This window comes from Strongylocentrotus purpuratus, unplaced genomic scaffold, assembly GCF_000002235.5.
Source record: "Strongylocentrotus purpuratus isolate Spur 01 unplaced genomic scaffold, Spur_5.0 spur5_scaffold_19, whole genome shotgun sequence".
Taxonomy (NCBI): Eukaryota; Metazoa; Echinodermata; class Echinoidea; order Camarodonta; family Strongylocentrotidae; genus Strongylocentrotus; species Strongylocentrotus purpuratus.
Genome location: NW_022145604.1, coordinates 19,415,722 through 19,436,585, shown reverse-complemented (window position 1 = coordinate 19,436,585; position 20,864 = coordinate 19,415,722). Strand labels below are relative to the sequence as shown.

Sequence of the window (20,864 nt, the reverse complement as noted above, 5' to 3'; positions counted from 1 at the left end):
TGAAAATAAAAACTTATAAACAACAGTTATTGACGAGCCTGAATTGCTATTCAAGATGGCAGCTTTCATGACTCTAACATTAGACAACAACCGTCTCGGGAAATCTTGAAAAAATATCATTTATTGACAAATTGAAAACATGATTCTTTTAAAATTGAAAATAAAACACGATTCAAGACGGAAATACGAATGTAAGTAGTACTTTTCTTCACAAATTATTACGTTTAGAGCAGTTTTTAATGTGAAATTCGTGCTGGTCGGAAGCACTATTTTTCAGCAGGAGTGGGCAGAAGTCCTTACCGAACCAAGTTCGGGTGAAAAATTGCCGAACTCTGCCGAACCGAACCGAACACGAACATAGCGTCTGACTTACAGCACTAGTTTTACTTCACTCTCTATTGAGTGACATACTGACATTTTTTTTTCTTTGGTAATAACATACATAAAATGAGCTGTAACAAGTACGTGAGGATTTGTATGCAATAACCTTGTAATGGCCAAACTTAAACCGATTGAATCTTTGTGCAGCACAAAACATACAACCATTTGGTAAAAGAGTCTGAAAATCCGACTATTACTTCGGTAATTGCAATCACTTAAGTCGATTTGACAACTAATGGCCGTCATTTTCCCATTAAAAACCAATTTTCAAGCCCTTTCTTTTTGAGGGAAGTATTAAATTAGTATTGTCTTTCAAATAATGTTGGAATTTAACCTTTTCATTTTGTTTTTGCCTGCAAATGGGACATACATGTAGTACATGTACCTTTATTTGGGTCGGGTTAAACTAAATTAGTATATTAACAGAATTTTGTAAATGTTTCTTCAGGCCCAAACATGAATAATCGGCCCCTAGTAATGAAAAGAAAAAAACAGGAAGGGGGGGGGGGGAGGCTTTGAGGGTACAAAGTTACATAGGGGTAGATAATGGGGGGGGGGGGGGGATGGGTAATGGGCTTAGTTCTTATTCACCCAACTTAACATTGTTTTACCGATGATGTAAGTCAATGCTTTGTTCCCTCCGAAGGTGATCCTCACATGCCAAACATGTCTCCTCTCTATGCACTATGCAGTCACTGAAGTGTTTGCTATTGAGTATTGTAATCACCCAGTACCCTGGATCTTAAAATTGTTCCTTGTCTCCAGGCACTAATTACAATTTCTCTTCGATATGATGAAAATTTGAGCCTAATTGGACATGAAAGCTTATGATTAGCACATGATTTCTCTGTCCATTTGGAATAATGAGTACTCACAATTATGAGGAGTTTCTGTGCTCGCCAAGTGCGTCAATTATTGAAAAACCCCTTGATGTAAGACTATGTGTTAGAAAGCAAGTGTGCTGTTTCTTCACTGCCGCAGGCTTTCTGTTGGCTTCATGCCAAGTGATATGTACATGTACATGTTATCCTGAAATAAAATTTCCTATAGGATTAGTTTTCTTTCCATATACATGTAGCTCTCTATATCAGGTCTGAGACTGTGACAGTAGATATCCAGAATTATGTTCATAGTTTTAGGGCTCTTAAAGGGCAAGTCCACTCCAAAAATAAATTAGTTTCAATAAAAGCAGAAAAATCGAACAAGCCAATCAAAAAAAGCAAAATCAGATAACTAATAATAAAGTTATGAAATTTTAATGACATGAAAAGCTTTGAAAATCACAAGACAAATTGGGAACTCACTCATGAGTCTGTGACAAATGCCTATTAATATTATTATTATTGTTAAGCAATACTGCATTGTAAGAAATTGTATCATCGTGATAACTAGTATGTCCATGATTGTACCATGGGGAAAATGATCTTCACCTACTGCAAATACAACATGTACATATTGTAAGCAATTCTGATCATTTGAATTGGGATGGTAATTCGTATACGTTGTAAATCAATTTAGGGATTTTGTTTGCATGGGTAATACATGTAGATTTACAAGTGCTGAGACAGTGAGAGCCAGAAATGTGTTTGGAAAAAAAGGTAGGCTTTGTGAAGAAAATGCTGAAATTCATTTTTTAGCAATACAATCTTCTCAAGTTTTCTTAAGGGTTCAAGATATTGGAGTAATTTTACAATGCATAATGTGGGAAGCACCTTTTAATCACTTGAAGAAATTTTGAACAAGTAACATCCTAGGAATACTTTTATGTATGCCTTCCTGTATTAAAATAGACAGTTTTATTGGTAGTTACAGAGTGTTTTATGTTCATGTGCCCCCATCCCTTAGCCTCTTCTCTAGAGGCTCTTTCACCTCGGTATCTGTATCGTTGCACAAAGAGTAGGCCTACAGCCTGCATGTTCAAGTAATTCAATGAGCTGTAGGCACAGGGATAAGCAATGTTTGCAGAATGAGCAGACTTCAGCCCCCCCCCCCCTTCCCCCTCACCCTATTTCCAAATCAAGTTGCTTTTATGAGGATTTGTCAATACTATTGATTTTTGTCCATCCTATCTCCTCCTCTTTCGCTTTACACAAAGTTTTGCCTACACTGTTTGTGAAGATTTCTTTTGTGTCCCTTTAAAGTTATTTGAATAAACTAAGTATCTTTAATGAATGCACACGTAGGAAAGCTCACCATCAGACATACAGGCTTACCCATCGCTTTTACTGGTACCTTACATGTACATACTGCAGGATGTAGACTTGCCTGTAAAATGTGAGAGTGCTTGCAGTGGCATTTGTTATTCAAACTTCTAAAATCTTAATGATTGAAAATCAGAATAGTCATATAATTTATGAAATTAAATTGTAATGAATTTCAAGCTTCCTTGGAGGAGGAAAAGCTAATTTGGCTCGGAATCGTAGTGACGTCAAACTAGTAGTGCAATTGTCTATGATTTGAAGCTGATTTGGATTTTATTCTGACTACAAAATTGTGGTTGTCAGTATTTTCATTATTAAGAACCTAAATCAGGAAGATGACAATGATTTAAATTTCCATATTTGCATTGCCATTTCATCCGATATCAGATTGTAGGAGGATTGTGTAGTGTGCGGTTGGCTTTATGTACAGGTACAATGCACATACATGTATGTACAGTAGTCCATCTGAAAATTACTTTTATCATACATCTATCCATAAAGACTCTAAAATGCCTTCAAGGCACATACCGTATTTGCCGGCGTAAAGGCCACAGTATTTTTGGAAGAGAAAATATCAAAAAGTCGGGGTGCGGCCTTTGCGGCGAAAGAGTTTAAAAAAAAAGTTAGCAAGTCAAAAACACGAATCTGTACATATGGGACAATAATGAAAGGTGATGGACATTTCTAGAATAACTGTCTAGAATAACACATGTCTTACCGACAATTATATTTTTTAAATGAAGGGCAAATCTCTTGAGTAAAATTCATAACTTACCAACCAAACTCTACTGGTAGATCTAGATTTAGGTTTTTGCCATAAAGCAACCTCGATCCTTAGATCGCATGATCAAAGCTATGGTGCAATGCAATACACAAGAAAAAAACTGCTTGAGAAAGCATTAGAGCCGGGATAGCCGAGCGGTCTAAGGCGCTGGTTTCAGGTCCCAATCTACATATGTCCGCAAGAGTTTGAATCCCGCCTTCGACAAAAAGTTTTTTTTTTTTTAAATGTCAAAATCGGGGGTGCGGCCTTATCGCCGGCAAATACGGTACTGTATGTATCTTCAATGTACAGGTCTGCCCTTCTATTTTCAGAAGCTATCTTGTCAATGGGGCCTACAGATTTAGCATGGGTATTTCACTGCTTATCTGAGGACTAAAGTTTTTGTAAAACAGTAGTATTTCATGAAAGAGAAACTTTGAGATTTCCTGGCAACAAACTTAAAATCCATTGTTATGTCACTTGTGATTCACTTATTTTGTGACGTGACATTTTCATGAATATAAAGTACAAAATGTATGTGCAATTTTGCAAAAATTTTCATGCACATGAAAGTTTCTGGTTTCACATTAAATCTACACTGTACAAATTGATATGAGAAATGGATTGAAAAAGAGTAGGTAAACTGAGAAAGTGCCCCTCCCCAAAAATAAAAAATAAATAAATAAATGAAAATAAAAATGGATGAATAGAGAAAAGCAAGGTAACCTAATTTAAATATTGGTAGATTTTGGACCTACGTACATGTAGAGTAGGCCTATGTGCGGTACATGTTGTAAATTACATACTGTTTGTTTGTACAGGTGTACATGTGCATATGCACATGTATTAAAAATTAAAATTGTTTTTGTGAAAAAAGTTGACAGTAGCAGTGCTGTGACACCTAAGCATGCAAAGAGTTAATCATTGTTCTTCCTTCCACCATTGTCACACTTCATGTGCTGTAGTATCATGTATCAGCAGTTACTTCTCTTTTACTGCTTATAATTACAGCATGAACTTTGGGGTTTATAAGGATTATATGTTTCTATTTCTAGAGTTTCTTTTGTTGTAGTGCCAGCTTTGTTTTGATGGAATATACCATGTATACACATCTACACACCCTAAATCATGCTTGATGCCTGATAGGAATATAATGTGATTATAAATATCTGTTTGGAACCAGAAGGGCCTGAACTCGCATACCTTTCACACAGAGTTAAAGCCCTTCTTGCTCTGAACAAATGATATGATACTTACATGTACATGTATCACAGCTTAAAGGTTACATGTATACAATGTTTTGGTATGGGGTCATGAATTTGGTTCAAATGAACATATTGGAAGCATATGCGATATGACAATATTCAGTGATCGTTGTCACGGTTGAAATTGAGTCTAAAGTGATGACATTGTAAATAATAAACTCTTTATGTTATATAGCTCCCTCTCAAGACTGATATTACTTTAGCTTTAAAACAATGTCTCTTGACTACAATCAACCAATTTTTTTATTTCCGTCTGGAAAATTATATATCAGAACTGCATATTCTGAGATTTTCATGGTCGCAGCTATCATGGAATGGCCTTAGGCGCTATTTGAAATATTTGAAATTTACTGGGAGCACCAGTAAATTTTGATTTATTCAGTTTCTCGAAAGCAGAAGTGTTATAGGGACTAATTTTTCTAGTGCTTATAATACGTCCACAGGGGCATTCAAATATATCAACATTTGAAAGAATTACTCTCCATCCAATTTTCAAAATTTCCCAAAACTTTGCATTACCTTTAAAGGGGAAGTCCACCCTGATAATACAGACCTGTGTAGACACAAATGTTTGATCCAAACTTTGATCCAAACTTTTCAGCTTCATGTACAGTATTACTTTTACATATTTTAGAATATGAGGGCATGTGAAGAAAAATATTTTCATGACCTTCTTATACAGTATGTAAACTGATATAAAAAGAATGAGAAAGCTTAAAACTTACTTTGTACAACTCAACATTTTGTAGACAAAAAAAAAATGGAGAAAATGAAAAAAGGAGACAAAAATGGGGAAAAGGTGCAACGCTTCTAGACCAAACAAAACATTGATATTTACTTGTAGAAAACTATTCTTTCTACAAACTGATACCGAATTCATCAATATTCTTATGAAATTTCAAGAAAAAAAAACTAAGTTTAAAGTTGTATTTACCTAGAAAATGATCGTAATTTAGCAAATCTTCATTGGTTTATGAAGCTACATGTAGTACTGTATCGCAGGCAGTTTTGGTATCCGATATATATACCCCGACATGTACCTGCCACAATGCAATGCGAAGTTGCCTGAAATGGATACAAAGAAAATAGACTTCGTGCAAACAGCAGGCGCGCTGTAGCTCTGTTGCGATCCCTACTTTAGCGATGCAATGGCACAGACTTAGAAATAGATCTACCGGTAGTTTTCGTTTGAAAAATAAGTTAGGAAGTTTATTCACGAGATTGACAAAACTTCATCCGAACAATGTAGCACAAAATTGTCAGTAAGATGTTTGGAGTTATCCCAGAAATGTACCATTGTACATTAACTGGTATAGTCATTGTAGTCCCATATGTATGCATACACTGTACGTGCTGTTTTGCACGCTGATTGAGGGTTCGAATGGACCAGATTTTGACTGTTGTGGTGCATACATGTATGCCGCACCCAGACTTTGTGATATTTTCTCTTCTGAAAATACTGCGGCATTTAAGCCGGCAAATACGGTACTAGAATTCATATCTGCATGTATTGAGAATCGTATACATGTAGATCTCCATGGACATGTACATATATGTATGTAATTTCCTTTTTTTTTAATGTCTGAACATATAAAGAAATGTATAAATAACATATAAAGGTTGTATAGGAAAAAAAATGTTTGAGAATTTGTTTGAACAAAAACTTATTAAAGAATCAGGGTCCTACTCAAGTCTGAACGTGGTATTGTATGAAAATCGTATTGGTGGAATAATTGTGAGCTTGAACTGACGATTGGCAAGCTGTCATGTCAATTGACCTCTTAAAAAAAACTATTTCCTTTGTACAAAATTTCTTGATACGATGTTACTATCTATCTGTATGCTCCTTTCACTTTTTACGTTTATTCTTAATATTGCGTTTCTTTATACAACTTTCATATATACATTTTCTGTAGTCTGAACAGATTATTAGACTGTTGAATGTGTAGGAGTGACATGAGAAGAGGCAGCTGGTCACTATGTCCATCTTGGGTGACCGATAGCCAGGGTATTGGTTAACACTCACATATTGACCTTTGTATGAAAAACAAATAGGAGGGTAGAATATTGTATGGATTGCTTGGTGGGGCTGTCAGTTTCATGTCGTGTCTTTGGCGACTCATACTTGTATACACTATGTAATGTATTACATTCACATGCCTTTCCTTTTCTTAGTCCCACATCATCAACATTTATGTGCACTATAAAGAGAGGGCTGGACACCAAGAGGCACTCAATGGGCCTTCATTTCTTCATGTACAACTCCATACCCCTAAACTTTTGAAATTTTAACTCAAGCTCATGCATAAAGACATTAAAAAGTGTCCTCTTAAAGGGGAAGTACGTCTACCCTGAAATTAATTTGTCTTGTAATAATAACAGGAGAAAAATGAGTGAAACAAATCATTGAAAGATTAAAAACAGGAAAGTTATGAATTTTTTAAGTTGTCATCAATGAAACACAAATTGGCAACACTGTGACGTATCTTCCGAGCTCCTCTCCAATTTACTCTTTTTAGAAAATTCCAAAAACTTTCATTTTCTTAGTCATTATTGATGAAAATAGATGTTTCATACAGGGGTTGTATAAAAAAAACAACTGGCCTACTTGGGTGAATGTATGATTAAAAATTTCATAAATTTTTAAATGTTTAATCTGTATTTGCTCAAAAATGTTCTGACCTGTTTCTCTTATTTTTCTGCTTCTACTAAATTCAACTTAACATCAGGGTAAACTTCCCGTTAAATGTCACAGGTTCATTCATCAATGAACATCCATGTACATATACACACCTGTGGAGGTATATTAGAGATGCAGTCACATTCATCTTGCTTTCCAATATATGTAATTGATGAAGTTGAAAAGACTAGTGCTTCTATATTTAAGACACGTGCTGTTGGAATTCTACTAGAATAAGCAGCTGGGTGTAATAGGGCATGTTGAGATTGTTTTGTGCTTTGTAAATGTACAGGGTATCTTTTGAAGGAGAAAAAAAGAGGGGGGGGGGGACTGAATGTAGGTCTATAGACCTATAATGCTGTATGTGGCATGTCAGGATTAAAAAAAAAATTCTTGTTTATTGGCTGTAATATAATAAAAACACTTGAACAAATATTGGCAACAACCCCCCCCCCCCCCCCCCCACCCCCTCCAGAAAAAAAAAAAAAAATAGAAAATAGCAGAAAACAAAACAAAACCAGTGGACCCTAAAGGCTATTAGTATATTCTCTGTCTGTATCTGCTCACTGTTTCTGTCTTTATGTCTGTCTCACTCTCTTTCTATCTCTTCTTTACCCTCTCCAGCTATCTATCTTTTATTCCCCCCCCCTTTTATTTTGGAAATCCAAATCCTCTTTATCTCTCTTCTCTATTTTCCCCCTCTTTTGGGGGCTATGTCTGTCCAATGCTTTGTGTCAATCATAATATCTTATTTCTGTAATATGTTATTTATGTGTATCACTCAAACTTTACACTAAATCTTCACATTATTTCCTTTATGACTCTCCGTCCATCTGACCATAGGTTAGCCAGCCAGAGCAGATGCCAGTAAGCCCTTCAGTCACACCCTGGTCACACAGGGATACAATGCATGCAGTACTGACAGGGAAAGGCAGGCTACTACACACAATGCCTTTGCCTAGTTACCCATTATTGCTTGGCACGTGGCTCCATACTAGGACTGCACAACCACTGTGGTTGATAGTCTTCAGACCTAGGCCCCATCTTATGAAAAATTGATATTGATTTTAATCTATCTATTGCCATTTTAAATTAATCACAACTCCTAGGTACACAGTTGTGATTTATCTTTACACGCACTGCTGGGCATCACATACTTAAAAATCGTTGGATAGTACTCGAAACTATTGCACACTTTTTCATGGACAAATGTGGGATAGTCTCAGAAAATGGATCGCATGTGACCGCATTCGACCAATCATTTGATTAGGCTCTAGTCTAGGAGTCTAGGAGTGAGTTGTAGAATATCAAATAATATATTAAAAGCCTAAACATGTATCATACTCTAGTATTATTGCAGTCTATCATGAACATTCAGGCCCTATATTGTGATTTTGCGCATGTAAATTTTAATTTGTCGTAAAAACTGTAAACTTAATAATAATTAGATATGAAACTTTTGAAAATGTGAAAAATTCAGTGTTAGGACAGATGTGATTCAAATACTTTGTTACATCAATAATAAATATCAATCTGAACCACTCATCAAATTCTGAAGAATTTCATGCTTCTGAAAGTTTTTGGATTTTACAGTTTACAAGCCTCCTCATCCTCTCATAGTACATGGCTAATAAATGATAGTGTCTGATTTTAAAGAATATACTGTGTTCATTCACATGGTCATTTAAAGGGCCATTTACATGTATGCCAGCTCTGTGTAAGCTGGAGAAAATTCCATTTCCTGTCTTGCACAAAGGGTATTCCTTTGTGCGTACTGTGTCAGTTTAAAGGGGCAACTTGACACGAAGGAACACAGTAATTTAATAAGCACAAGGCTCTTCTTTATATCCTTGTATATGTATCTCAAGAAAAAGGTTGTTGAAAAAGTCCAGTTTGACTGAGAAGATAAAATGTACATTGTATACTTTACACAGTGCTGCACATGATTGTACAGTAATAATTTAGAGCCACACCCCGTTGCAGGGCACCACGTACACAATCCTAATAAATGTAAACGATGGACCTTTCAATAAAGATAATAATACAGTCAAATGACCGCCCAAGGAAAACACAAAAAGTGGTCTTTGTAGACAGGTGCCTTATTAAGTACATGTTTCAATGAGAAACTTTTTCAAGGGAAACAAAAATTGTGGTCTTTGTAGACAGGTGGTCACTAAAGCAGGTTTGACTGTATGTACACATAGTGCTTCACATGAATATTGATGTACATGTACACAGTACACATTCATTATGCAAAATGTTCCCAATGCAGACGTCACTTTCTAACTTCATTAAAGATAAAGACCAGTTATGGTCATGCGATTGCATTGTGAAAGAAACGTTGTGGAATCAATCAGAATAGGTTGTCATCTACATGTACATGTAGCATATAAGTATTGGTGTATACTGCAAGGTTCTGGAATCATCAAAATGATAAGAAATTTGGCCCAGTCTTGGTAAAGTTACAAGCACTGTACACAGAAAGGTGTATATGGTACTACGCACATGTGTGTTATATCTATCAGGTCCAAATAGATATAATAATTTACCAAATATATCAATAAGTAGGCGGTTTCCTCGGCAAAATTTGTATGATCACGTATTAGTCCAAACATATTCTTTCACATGATTGGTAATAAGGGCTTCCATTTTTTATTTTTTGAGAGGGGGGCATTTCCAAAACTGGTCTTTACCTTTAACAGTGAAAGTGTGCAGATTCCATCACCAACATGTACAGTGTATACAAATACTATGATTACCGTACACTTTGTCCTCACAAATTTACTTGTAGCTGCCTTCAAATTCAAGGCTAAAACATGTAGAAAGAGTGCATGGTACGATGTATGCTGGGATTGCTGGACTAGCATTTTGTAGCAATTGTCAAGATATCTTGATATAAGTATTTTACCTCTCATGTTTATTAGGCTCAGGGTTATGGTGTCAGATTTAAAGAGAAGGTTGAATTAATTCTGGTAAAGATGACAAATAAAGTGAGAGCTTTCTCATTCTTTGAGTTTTATTGTGGAAGAATATTGTAGTAGAAATGTCTTGGGGAAGATGAAAGTACTCATAAAATGCCCTCAATTATGGAAATATGATGGGAAACAGCTAAAAAGTCTACCATGTGTGTGTAGTCCCATGTTTTCATTTCTGTGTGCAGTGCATGCGACTCTCAGCAAGACTAAATACTTTTCTTCTGATTCTAAAGTATTACATACAGCCCCAATTTATCTGTACTTCACAATTTGTTTAAGTTTCTTTTCTAAATAATCAACCTTTCCCAGTCACTTTTAGTCAGTTTAACAATAAACTTGCACGACTAGAAGTCAACTTGAAGTTTAAATGAGTCTTTGGTAGTGGCAATGCACAGCGGGTAAATGCTGTCTGATAGCTGTAATTCATCATTGGGGCATGCATGGTCAAGAGACAAAGTCACCATCTTTTCTTGGATGAAGCTGTGGTGTTACGTTGAAGTGCTTAGGCCCACTTTGATCTGGGCTGACCCCTCAGGACAGCTGTTTGACAAGCTGGCTGGTGCTGAGAAGAAAAGGCAATTCAATATTGTTTGTGTAGACCAAAAGAAAGAGGCCTTCCAAACGAATGTATGAACAAATGAACTTTCCATTACTAGTGGAGAAAACATGGGCAAAGTCTAAAGAGTGAGAGAAAGAAAGAGCAAGTTGAGAGAGAGAGAGACAGAGAGACAGAGAGACAGGCGGACAGAGAGAGAGAGAGAGAGAGAGGTGGGAGAGATAAAGGGTGTGTTTATCATCTTTTGTCACTCAAAAAGAGCTCATTCTCACATTCAAAACACAATTTTGGGGGCCATTTCAATATACCCATATCGAAAGACGTTTGGAAACAGGCTTGCGTTTATCACCATGCAAATTTGCCTGAAACACATTTGAAAACGCTGATTCTAGGCCAGGAAAGGGATGATAAACGCACCCCAAGAAAGAGAGAGAGAGAGAGAGAGAGAGAGACAGAGACAGAGAGAGAGAGATGGGGAAGACAAAGAAACTAGTAGTACTGAAGAGTTTGTTTAAAAAGAAAGAAAGGGAAGAGAGAGAGAGAGAGAGAGGGGGGAGGGGATGGGATGTGGGAATCCAAGAAGTGTTGAAAAAAGAGAAAATCAATTTGCTGTTCTAAATTGGGGGGGATGAACTTGCACCTGTTTTTACCCTTACCATGTGACCACACATGTGCATTTGAAAATCTATTCAATTATGGGGGGAAAAATGATATTTTAGCTGCGAGCCATTGGACAGTGTCAAAGGCACTTCCATTCTCAAAGAGAGAGAGAGAGAGAGAGAGAGAGAGAGAGAGAGAGAGAGAGGAAGGTGGGGGGGGGGGGGGAGAGAGAATAAGAAAATGAGAAAACTATTAGTTTTAGCAGTCTACCCAAAGAATTGTTGTATTGTATTCAGTCTCAAGATGGTAGTGATGAATTTGTGTGACAATGGCCTTTAAAATCGGGCAGAGAGCTTGTTTAAAGGGGAAGTCTGCCCTGATATTAAGTTGGTTTTAAAGATACTACCGATATGTCCCTTTTGCAGCCAACATCAAATTCTGTAGAACTCTGCAGGAATTAAGAATATTTCATGAATGTCCTATCTGTGAAATTTAAATGTTAGCAGTGTCCTAATATTCAAATTATGCAAGGAAACCCGTTTACTTGCTAGACTTCACTGTCAGACACTATTGAGTGACTGACTGACTTGCTCTTTTTCTTCTTTTGTAATAACATACATAAAATGAGCTGTAAAGGGTACATGAGCATTTGTCTACATCAATAACCCACTTCTTGTAATGGCCAAAATTAAACTGATTGAATCTTTGCGCAGCATAAAACGTACGACCATTTTTTAGGGAAGTTTGAAATTAGTATTATCTTTCAAATGCCGTTGGAAATAACCTTTTCATATTTTTGGCCTGCAAATGAGACATAGTACCTTTAATAGAAGCATGAAAATGAGGGAAACTGGTGAGTGAAAGTTTGAGTAAAAATCAATTTAAAATAAGAAAGATATTTTTGAAGGTGCAATCAACCAAACACAAATTGGCAACTCCATGAATCTTGCAAACTCCTCTCCCATTTGCCCTGTACTAAAAAATAAACAAAAACTATACTTTCCCTCAATGAAATGTTCAATCATACATTCACTCTAAATATTATTGTTGCAAAATGTTTCTATAACAAATCAATTCCATCATCAATAACTAAGCAAACAAAAGTTTAGAAAATTTCTGTACAGAGCAAATTGGAGAGAGGCTCGCAAAATACGTCAGTGTTGACAATTTGTGTTCGACTGATCATGACAACTGAACAAATTCATAACTTTCTCCTTTATAATCAGATTTTGCTAAAACTTTCATTGACCTATTTCTTTCAATTTTTAGTATCACCTTCCCTTCAACCAGAGGGGATGGAATATCAAATTTGGTTTTTAATTATTTTGTACATTATTTTGTTATCTTATACACAGAGATTTACGGTATTCAACAGGGCCAGCCTTGACTACATGTACATGTACATGTACAGTGTAGCTCGATCGATCTTCCTCTTGTATATACTTCTTTCAAACCCAATCAGAGCAATGCAGCCAGCGCTATCCATAACATTGAGATTTGTGTACAAGATGTTCATAAATGGTTAAACTCACATTCACTTAAATTAAATCTCGCCAAATGCGAATTTATAATGTATGGTTCTAAAACTCAGAGAAGATTTCCATCACTTCAATTACTCTTGCTGGACATGAAATTACCCTATCTAATGTATGTCACAACCTTGGTGTATTTCTCGACTCAAACATGACAATGTCTACACAATTTCAAAAGTCTCAAAATCAGTACGTTATCAGTTACGCAATTTGGGTTTTATTCGTAAATATCTTTACCGTAGTGCCACCACGACCTCCAGTTTAAATTCCACTAGGAATCTTTTGGAGGAACAACAACCAAGTACCAAGTACTGAGAAAATTACTCATGCTTTAATTTCTTCTCGCTTAGATTTTGGTAATGGCCTTTTGTTTAGTTCGCCTCACAACCTACTCGCAAAATTACAAAGATTACAGAATGCTGCTGCTCGTGTCGTGACCCTGTCCAACAAGTAGTCACATCACACCAGTCCTCAAATCACTCCATTGGTTGCCCGTAGAAAAACGTGTTGTTTTCAAGATTATTTTGCTATTATTTCACTGTATACATGGCTCTGCTCCGCAGTATAACATCGGCTTGATTAAAGGTAAAGACCAGTATTGGAAACGCCCCAATTTCAAAAAATGAAATGGAAGCTCTCATTACCAATCATGTGAAAGAATATGTTTTGACTAATACATAATGATAAAAAATTTGCCGGGAAACCGCCTACTAATTCATATATTTGGTAAATTTGTTTCTCTCATGGTCTGCGAGAGATATAGGGTAGTCCCATATACATCTTTCTGTGTATAGTGCTTGTAACTTTACGAAGAATGGACCAAATTTCTTATCATTTTGATGATTCCAGAACCTTGCAGATGCTAGATGCTAGATGATCAACCTTTTCTGATGGATTCCACAACGTTTCTTTCACAATGCAATCGCATGACCATAACTTGTCTTTACCTTTAAGCATTACTTTCCTTCTAGACAGCTACGTTCTCAAAACTCTGGCTTACTTGTTACTCCTAGGGTTAAAACAAAGTGGGGGGAGCGAACCTTCGCTCATGCTGGACCTTCATTATGGAATACTCTCCCTCAATGGATTAAAAATAGCAGTTCTGCTGAAGTGTTAAAAAACAATCTTAAGAAATATCTGTTTAATTTAGCTTATAATTGATTACCATAACCTTTCATGTCTGTACCTTTCCTATCCACTTTGTATAAATGTATCATGTATGTATTTCATCTTTTGCACAAGCTGCGCCTTGAGTATTTGACTATCAAGTGGATTTGGCGCCTTATAAATTATATGTATTATTATTATTATTATTATTATTATTTGTTGCCTCCATTTATAAAAATTTAATATATACTTATTATCATGTACAATGTACATCTGCATGGTGTACTGGGTAAGTTGAATTTTGAGTAATAAATGAAATGCAATCTTGCTCTAGATGTAAAGTACATATATTTGTACATGCTAAGTTGGTCATTTTGTAGACCTAAACTAGACAAAGATGCAATTGTTTACATCAAGCTGGGAGTATGATCGAATCTAGGCTAGCCAGAGATACACATAGCTTTAAATTACCTTACGTTGTATTCGTTGAGGCCTACATGTAGTTCACATACATGGACAGTCATGAATAAATTGATCACAAAACAAATAATTCTTATAATTTGTCCATACACTATTTTAAAGCATACATTATTCTTGAATTCATGTAATTTATAAATTTTATGATAATTTCATGGTTTCTTTCTTTGATGAGAAACTGTGTCTTCACTAAAACATCCGTACGTGTATGTGGTGAACATGACGCATGAGCTCGGCATGTGATACCCATGTGTGGGCAAGGTCTCAGTTAGGACGATCACATTGTGCACTTGGCTTGTAATGTGCAAGTGTATTTACACAAATTATCTGCTTGGACAGATTGGGGTTAATTGATGTTGTCCTGTTTTGAATGGGGGGGGGGGGGGGGTGGGGTATATGCACATTTACGAAGCAAATGACCTCCCTGGAGAAGTTTTTTTCTGTATTACAGTTTGCATTACCCATAATTAAATGTACCTCATGAATGTTCCTACTGAGAAAGGCATAGAAAAAATGGATACCTACATGTACGTACTGGTTCCATTCAATAACAAACTAAGAAAAATATGAAAGTATCAAATCAGTTTGAACCATTCATGACTATATATTACACAAATAAAATAAATACATCCAACTCGCCTGACTGGGGCAAGTTTTAGGGACAAGTATTTCCCATTGTACATGTACTTGCCCCATTTGTATGATTTTTTTTTTCTTCGAGACTATAAACAGTAAATATTGCAAGTTTGATATCAGTTCAGGTGTGTTTGGTGTCACACTTACTTTGTGAGATGTAGCACCGGTTTACATAATGGTAATAATGTTAATGGTTCCTGTATTTGGTGTAGCGCTTGTAGCAAACATGAATGGGATGCTTTACATGTATGTACATGTACTCTAATCTAACTCTTGCTTGAGTTCAGCGAACAATGTGTTGATGCCGAAATCCTTTCTTTGTGATAGGATTTTCTGGTAGTCCTTCTGCCATTTTACATGAAAGTATATTCTGTCTAGTGGTGAATAATCATATAGAACTGATATGTTGGTCTTTTACAATGTATCATGGCATTCTTATTGACAGGGGATGTTGAATATGAAGAATTAATGAAATCACATCATATAATTTCTTGTTTTAGGAGCATGTATTGCACAATCACGTTTGTGGTTCCAGGATGAGTTTTCTTAGGCTTCGTATTCTAAAAAGGTAATACTACAATGTGTATAATATGTAGTCTAATCAAGACATCAGCAATAAATGATTACCATTTAGTATTCTCTTTTAAATGACATATTTATTCTATTTCTACTCTCTCTCTGTATCACTTCTTCCTACCTACAGTTGAGAAGCCTAAAGCAGTGCGGGCCAGTCCAGCACCGCAAATCCGCAGGACAAGTTCCCTTGATACAATAGCAGGACCCTACCTCACTGGCCACTGGCCACGATCAGAACCATATACCTCATACAACGGACTCTACGGTCCTAACCAAAAACATCAGTGGACTCAGGTAAGATGTACAGCATTTACAAGTAGAATGAGCTCTGGGAAACTAAAAGTAGCTTTGACAAGAGAAACAATATGATTCTTGAAAATAACTGTAAGGAAATCATACTTTTGCAATTTTTTTATACAGAGTGATCAAGGAATAGCCGACACTAATTTGTTATTTCTACTCTGGTTTGTTTCGATTCTCTGTAAAGACAAATTTGCTGTTTCCAAGTAGGAAAACATAAAAAGGCAAAAAAGGAATTTGAAAGGATTGGAAACCTAATTGGTCCGAAAACTATATTATATTTTCCCAAACCTAAGCTGTTAATAGCCTTTCAAGGTCATTCACATGTAACAGGCATTTAATTACATGTGTGGAAACTTCAAATGTCAGAATGTGTATAACCCTGTAAGCTGGGCTTTGATAGGATTGGAAGATCGGAGCGATACCCTTGGATAATTCTCTCATTTCAAGTTGATGTAGTTCATGCGAGCCGCCATCTTGGATTATAATAACAATGGAAACAAAATGCCTACGTTATAATCCAAAATGGCAGCTCGCATATTTTACCTCGTCTCTTAGACTAATATTATTAATTTCAAAGTCATGAAAATACACTTACATATAATATCAACAAACATGGTCTACAACAACTCCAAAGGACAAAATAATCCCAGCTATTCCTTTTTTAAAGTATATATGATAGCCCCAAACTTGAAAATTGTCAGCATTTTTTTTCCTTTTTTTTCCTACTGATTATTTTCCGATCATTTTCATTGATCAGCGATCAGAATTTATTATCCAATTTCACCAGATCAGCCCCCGATCCGAGTATTGGTTACAGGCTAAATAAGCTAGTTGATTAATGTGATTCATGATTCAGAAAAGTAAATTAAACCTACATGTTTGGCGAATACATGTTCAGTTGTGTTAGTCCATCCATTTTGTATTTATAAAAAAAAAAAGAACAGTGAATGCTGTATGGCAATGGCTTTGAAAATTTTCCATTATTACATAGTACATCCTATACAGACATGCATCTGTTTTATTACAACTGCGTACTTAGAGCATTGATCTCAATTAATTAGTGACAAGCCAAAACAAACCCTAACACTAGACTTATTTACGAAACCATCTCGTGCAACGTGTTCATTAGTGAGGATCTCTCTCTCTCTCTCTCTCTCTTTTCTATCTGATCGTCCTTTAACTTGATAGAGGCATTTCAGTCCCTGGTTGTAATTAATTTGGAATGAATCATGGTCAGGCAAGAAGAAATATTTGACTATCACTCTGAAATCATGGGTTACAAGGTCAGCCTATCTTCTACCTACCGCTAGTCTTTCCTCCAGGCTGAAAGATTGCCAAAAAGTCAGTACTTCATACTGTCATTTCAAAGTACATTTTGATAGATGGTTCTTGTTCAACTTGCACACTATTCAGTGCAACTGAAAATTTGTATTTACATGGAATTTCTCACAGATAGAAGAATAAATTCACAACAACTTCTTTAAAACCTTGGATATTTGTAGCCTGAAGCTTACATGAGGTATTGGAAAATTATATTCAGGATTAATATTCACCCAATATGAAATATTGGATATAACATACACCCGTAGTATTAGTTTGTTGACATAGGCTCTATTTTGACCCTTCAATAACGTTAGCAATGGGCAATTCCACGGTAACGGAAGGACACTCAGACAAGATTTTTGAACTTCAGGTTCATACTAAAATAACTGTTTTATTAGTATAAGATGTGAAACAGTACAGATATAATACCTATATAAGTGCCTTTAATTCTCCCCAAAAAATTGTCATTATAGTTAAGTAGTTTAAGAATGTGCCTATTAATTATCTCGGTAACGGAAGGACATAAAAATGGACATGGTTTTTCCAGTTAATTAGTGTTTATCCAAACTTTGTGAAGTTGATGAAGCTTTCCACTTGACTGAAACACATTTTGTTCCCCATAGTTTAATACATACTAATAAAACATTTCTTTTAGTATGAACCTGAAGTTCAAAAATCTTGTCTGAGTGTCCTTCCGTTACCGTGGAATTGCCCCAATGACTTGGACTTGGAGCTAAATCCTGCCAATGGTTGTGGAAAAGGGCCTTTATTTACAAGCATATTCTTCAGCTTGGGCGCTTTCAGAGCCTGTAGTATACATTGTGACTTGGCAAGCATTTTGTGGAATACTGTTCAATGAACTTATTGCCAATGCTCATTACACACAGGGGCTTCAGAACTCTACCTAAAGCCATTGCATGCATCCAAAATGCCCCAAACTGTTACTCTTGGGGGCAAATTTTTATTTGAAATGTGAAAAGAGCATTCTGACAATAGAAGTGTATTTCAGGTCGTTGGACGCTTTAACACTGTAGGGATATAGTTGTAAGGGATGGATTCATGAAAAAGAAGAAATCTTTTACCTGATCCTACCCAATTCTAGAGGTATCATGGTCGAGTGGATATGTCACCGGACTGTGGATCACAAGGTCCACGGTTCAAGTCCCACCGCGGCACTAATGTCCTTTGGCAAGACATTGATCTACATTTGCCACACTCAAACCCAGGTGAGGTAAATGGGTACCTGGTAGGACTGTTCCTTGAAGTGCACTGTGTAATAATTTCCAGAGACTATACAAGACAGGCTATTATTTTTATTATTATTATTCTATTCTATCGTTATTGACTTTACTATATCTTCCATGTTTATGATATGCAAGAGTAGGTCTTTGCTTATTTGTTTTTTCTTCATTTACAAAACTATTAAAACCATATTCTAACAGATAATTGTTGTTGCAAATATAAAAATTGTTTATTGGAATATTTCATTACAGAAACATATAAGTGGGAAAATTATACTCAATATCCAAAATTATAAGCCGATAATTAACAACAATAACAAATCAAACTTATTTACAGGTCCATAGAAGTAGTGGAAAATAATGATGACACCCAAAGTGGGCTACAAAATAGAACAAATGGTGTAAAAAGCAATGCAAACCCCTTAAATATTTGGATAATCTACTATTATTAATGCTTCCTTCCTACATGTACCTATTCCCTAATACCCACTCATCCCAGGGTAGCCAAGGCTATCTACATCAATACCCATAACAAATATTTCAATTTCAGGTCATATCTGTTCTCATTCCATTGACTTCCACAATTACCTGAGCCAAGTCTCTCCCCTTCATTCACACTACCAGATTTCATTGTATAGCTGTATAACAAGTAATTGCATACAGTACAGGTACATGTATCCTAGTCTGAAAAAAGGGATTTGGTACAAGAAAACATTTGGGTGAAGCACATGTTTGAGCTTCAGTTTAAGTAAATAACTCAAAGAATCAGGGTCCAGTTCTCATCTGAATTTTGTATCGTATGCAATTTGTTTTCTAGTCTGTATGCCCCTTTCACGACACAATGAATCATTACCGGTATACGAATTTCAATTAAATATCTTATAGTCTGAACAAGCTATCTTTCCACTCCACCGGGTCCATTAGAAGTGGCCTTTGATCGAAGGATACCTGGCCATATGTATTTTTGACGGGCAGCCAATTTATTACCTTACATTTCATTTATAATAGTGCATTAGAGTGTGTGGCCCCAATCCATGCTGCTGCCAGGGCTGTCCCCTTTTGTTGCTTGCTCATTTGTGGAATACTCTTTTGTTCTTTCAACCCCCTCCCCTGACAGGAGCATGAATGAAATGAAAAGAAAAAATGACAAAACAAGTGGTTTCAATTCTCATGAAAAAGAAGACCTTGATATGAGGTAATATCTGATGTTGTAATCAATGACCTGATCTTGATATAGGCCTACCTCTACATTTGTACATTGCATACATACATGTATGGACCTCAGCAAAGATTGTACCCAAGAACACTTAGAGGAATTGTTTAACAATGCCAAATCTGAGATGCTTGGCCCCTTACAGTACGTGTTAACAGCATCTGTAATATTGTGTAATATTAAAGCGTTGAAAAAAAATTGCGCTTCCAAATGATCATGAAAGGCCTCAAAAAAGTAAAAAAAGCTCTGAATCAAAGTAATCGTTGGGCCAAAACCGAAAAATGTGGGTAATTTTCCGGGACGGGTCAGTGTTATTAGTCCAGTATTTATTTCGCATTGACTAAAGTAGAAGCTTTATTAATTTTGTGTAGTCTGTCCTTTTTGGTTTCCTGATTTAAAGAGAGAAAACAAAAACAAAGCAGAGGAAACTTGTTACATAGATCTAATTTGACACTTTACCGCAATTCCTAAAGCCTTCAGCTGAGCCTATACAAGTATTAAATCCAGTTTTTGCTTGTACAGAGCAGCTTAAGTACAGAGCCTATTGTAGTCTCTTTTTCAGACACTACTACATGCAACGACTAGTTTGTGAAGCTGATTTTTTTTTTTTTTAATAGAAGAAACAGGACAGAACCCAACCCATGTGGGCAAAAAATAGATGGATATACAATGAGATAAACAGTATAAGTACATGTAAGTACATGTACATGTACATGTTCGTAAATATTGGAATGAATAATAATGATGACTATGTGTACAGAGTTTGTTTAAGGTTGTTTGTGACACTTAATAGAATTCTCATTTATTTAATTGAAAATCGGCTTTAGTTTTCCCCTAAACATTGATTATTTTTTCTTATTTCAAGAGCTATGTTTTGTTTGTGGTGGCATTTTATTTATTTATTTTTTGGATACAATTGAATGAAAGTGAGGCTCAGAGAGTTGGAGAGGGGAAGGTGCGAAAGGAGTAGTACTTGCAACTGATTTTCAACAAACAAATCTTTAAAAGTACCTTTAAAGCTGCCTCAAAAGGCCA

The 20,864-nt window shown here is 35.9% G+C and overlaps 1 protein-coding gene across 1 annotated transcript in view; it reads left to right on the top strand.

The window, feature by feature from the left end:
* Positions 1-16,990, top strand: part of LOC115926095 (glucocorticoid-induced transcript 1 protein-like) — a 28,198-nt gene extending 11,208 nt beyond the window's left edge. Inside the window, exon 2 of the mRNA XM_030990523.1 lies at positions 15,877-16,990. Coding sequence (XP_030846383.1) covers positions 15,877-16,118 — 242 coding nt within the window. The 3' untranslated portion in view covers positions 16,119-16,990. The remainder of the gene's footprint in view (positions 1-15,876) is intronic.
* Positions 16,991-20,864: the final 3,874 nt, after the last annotated feature.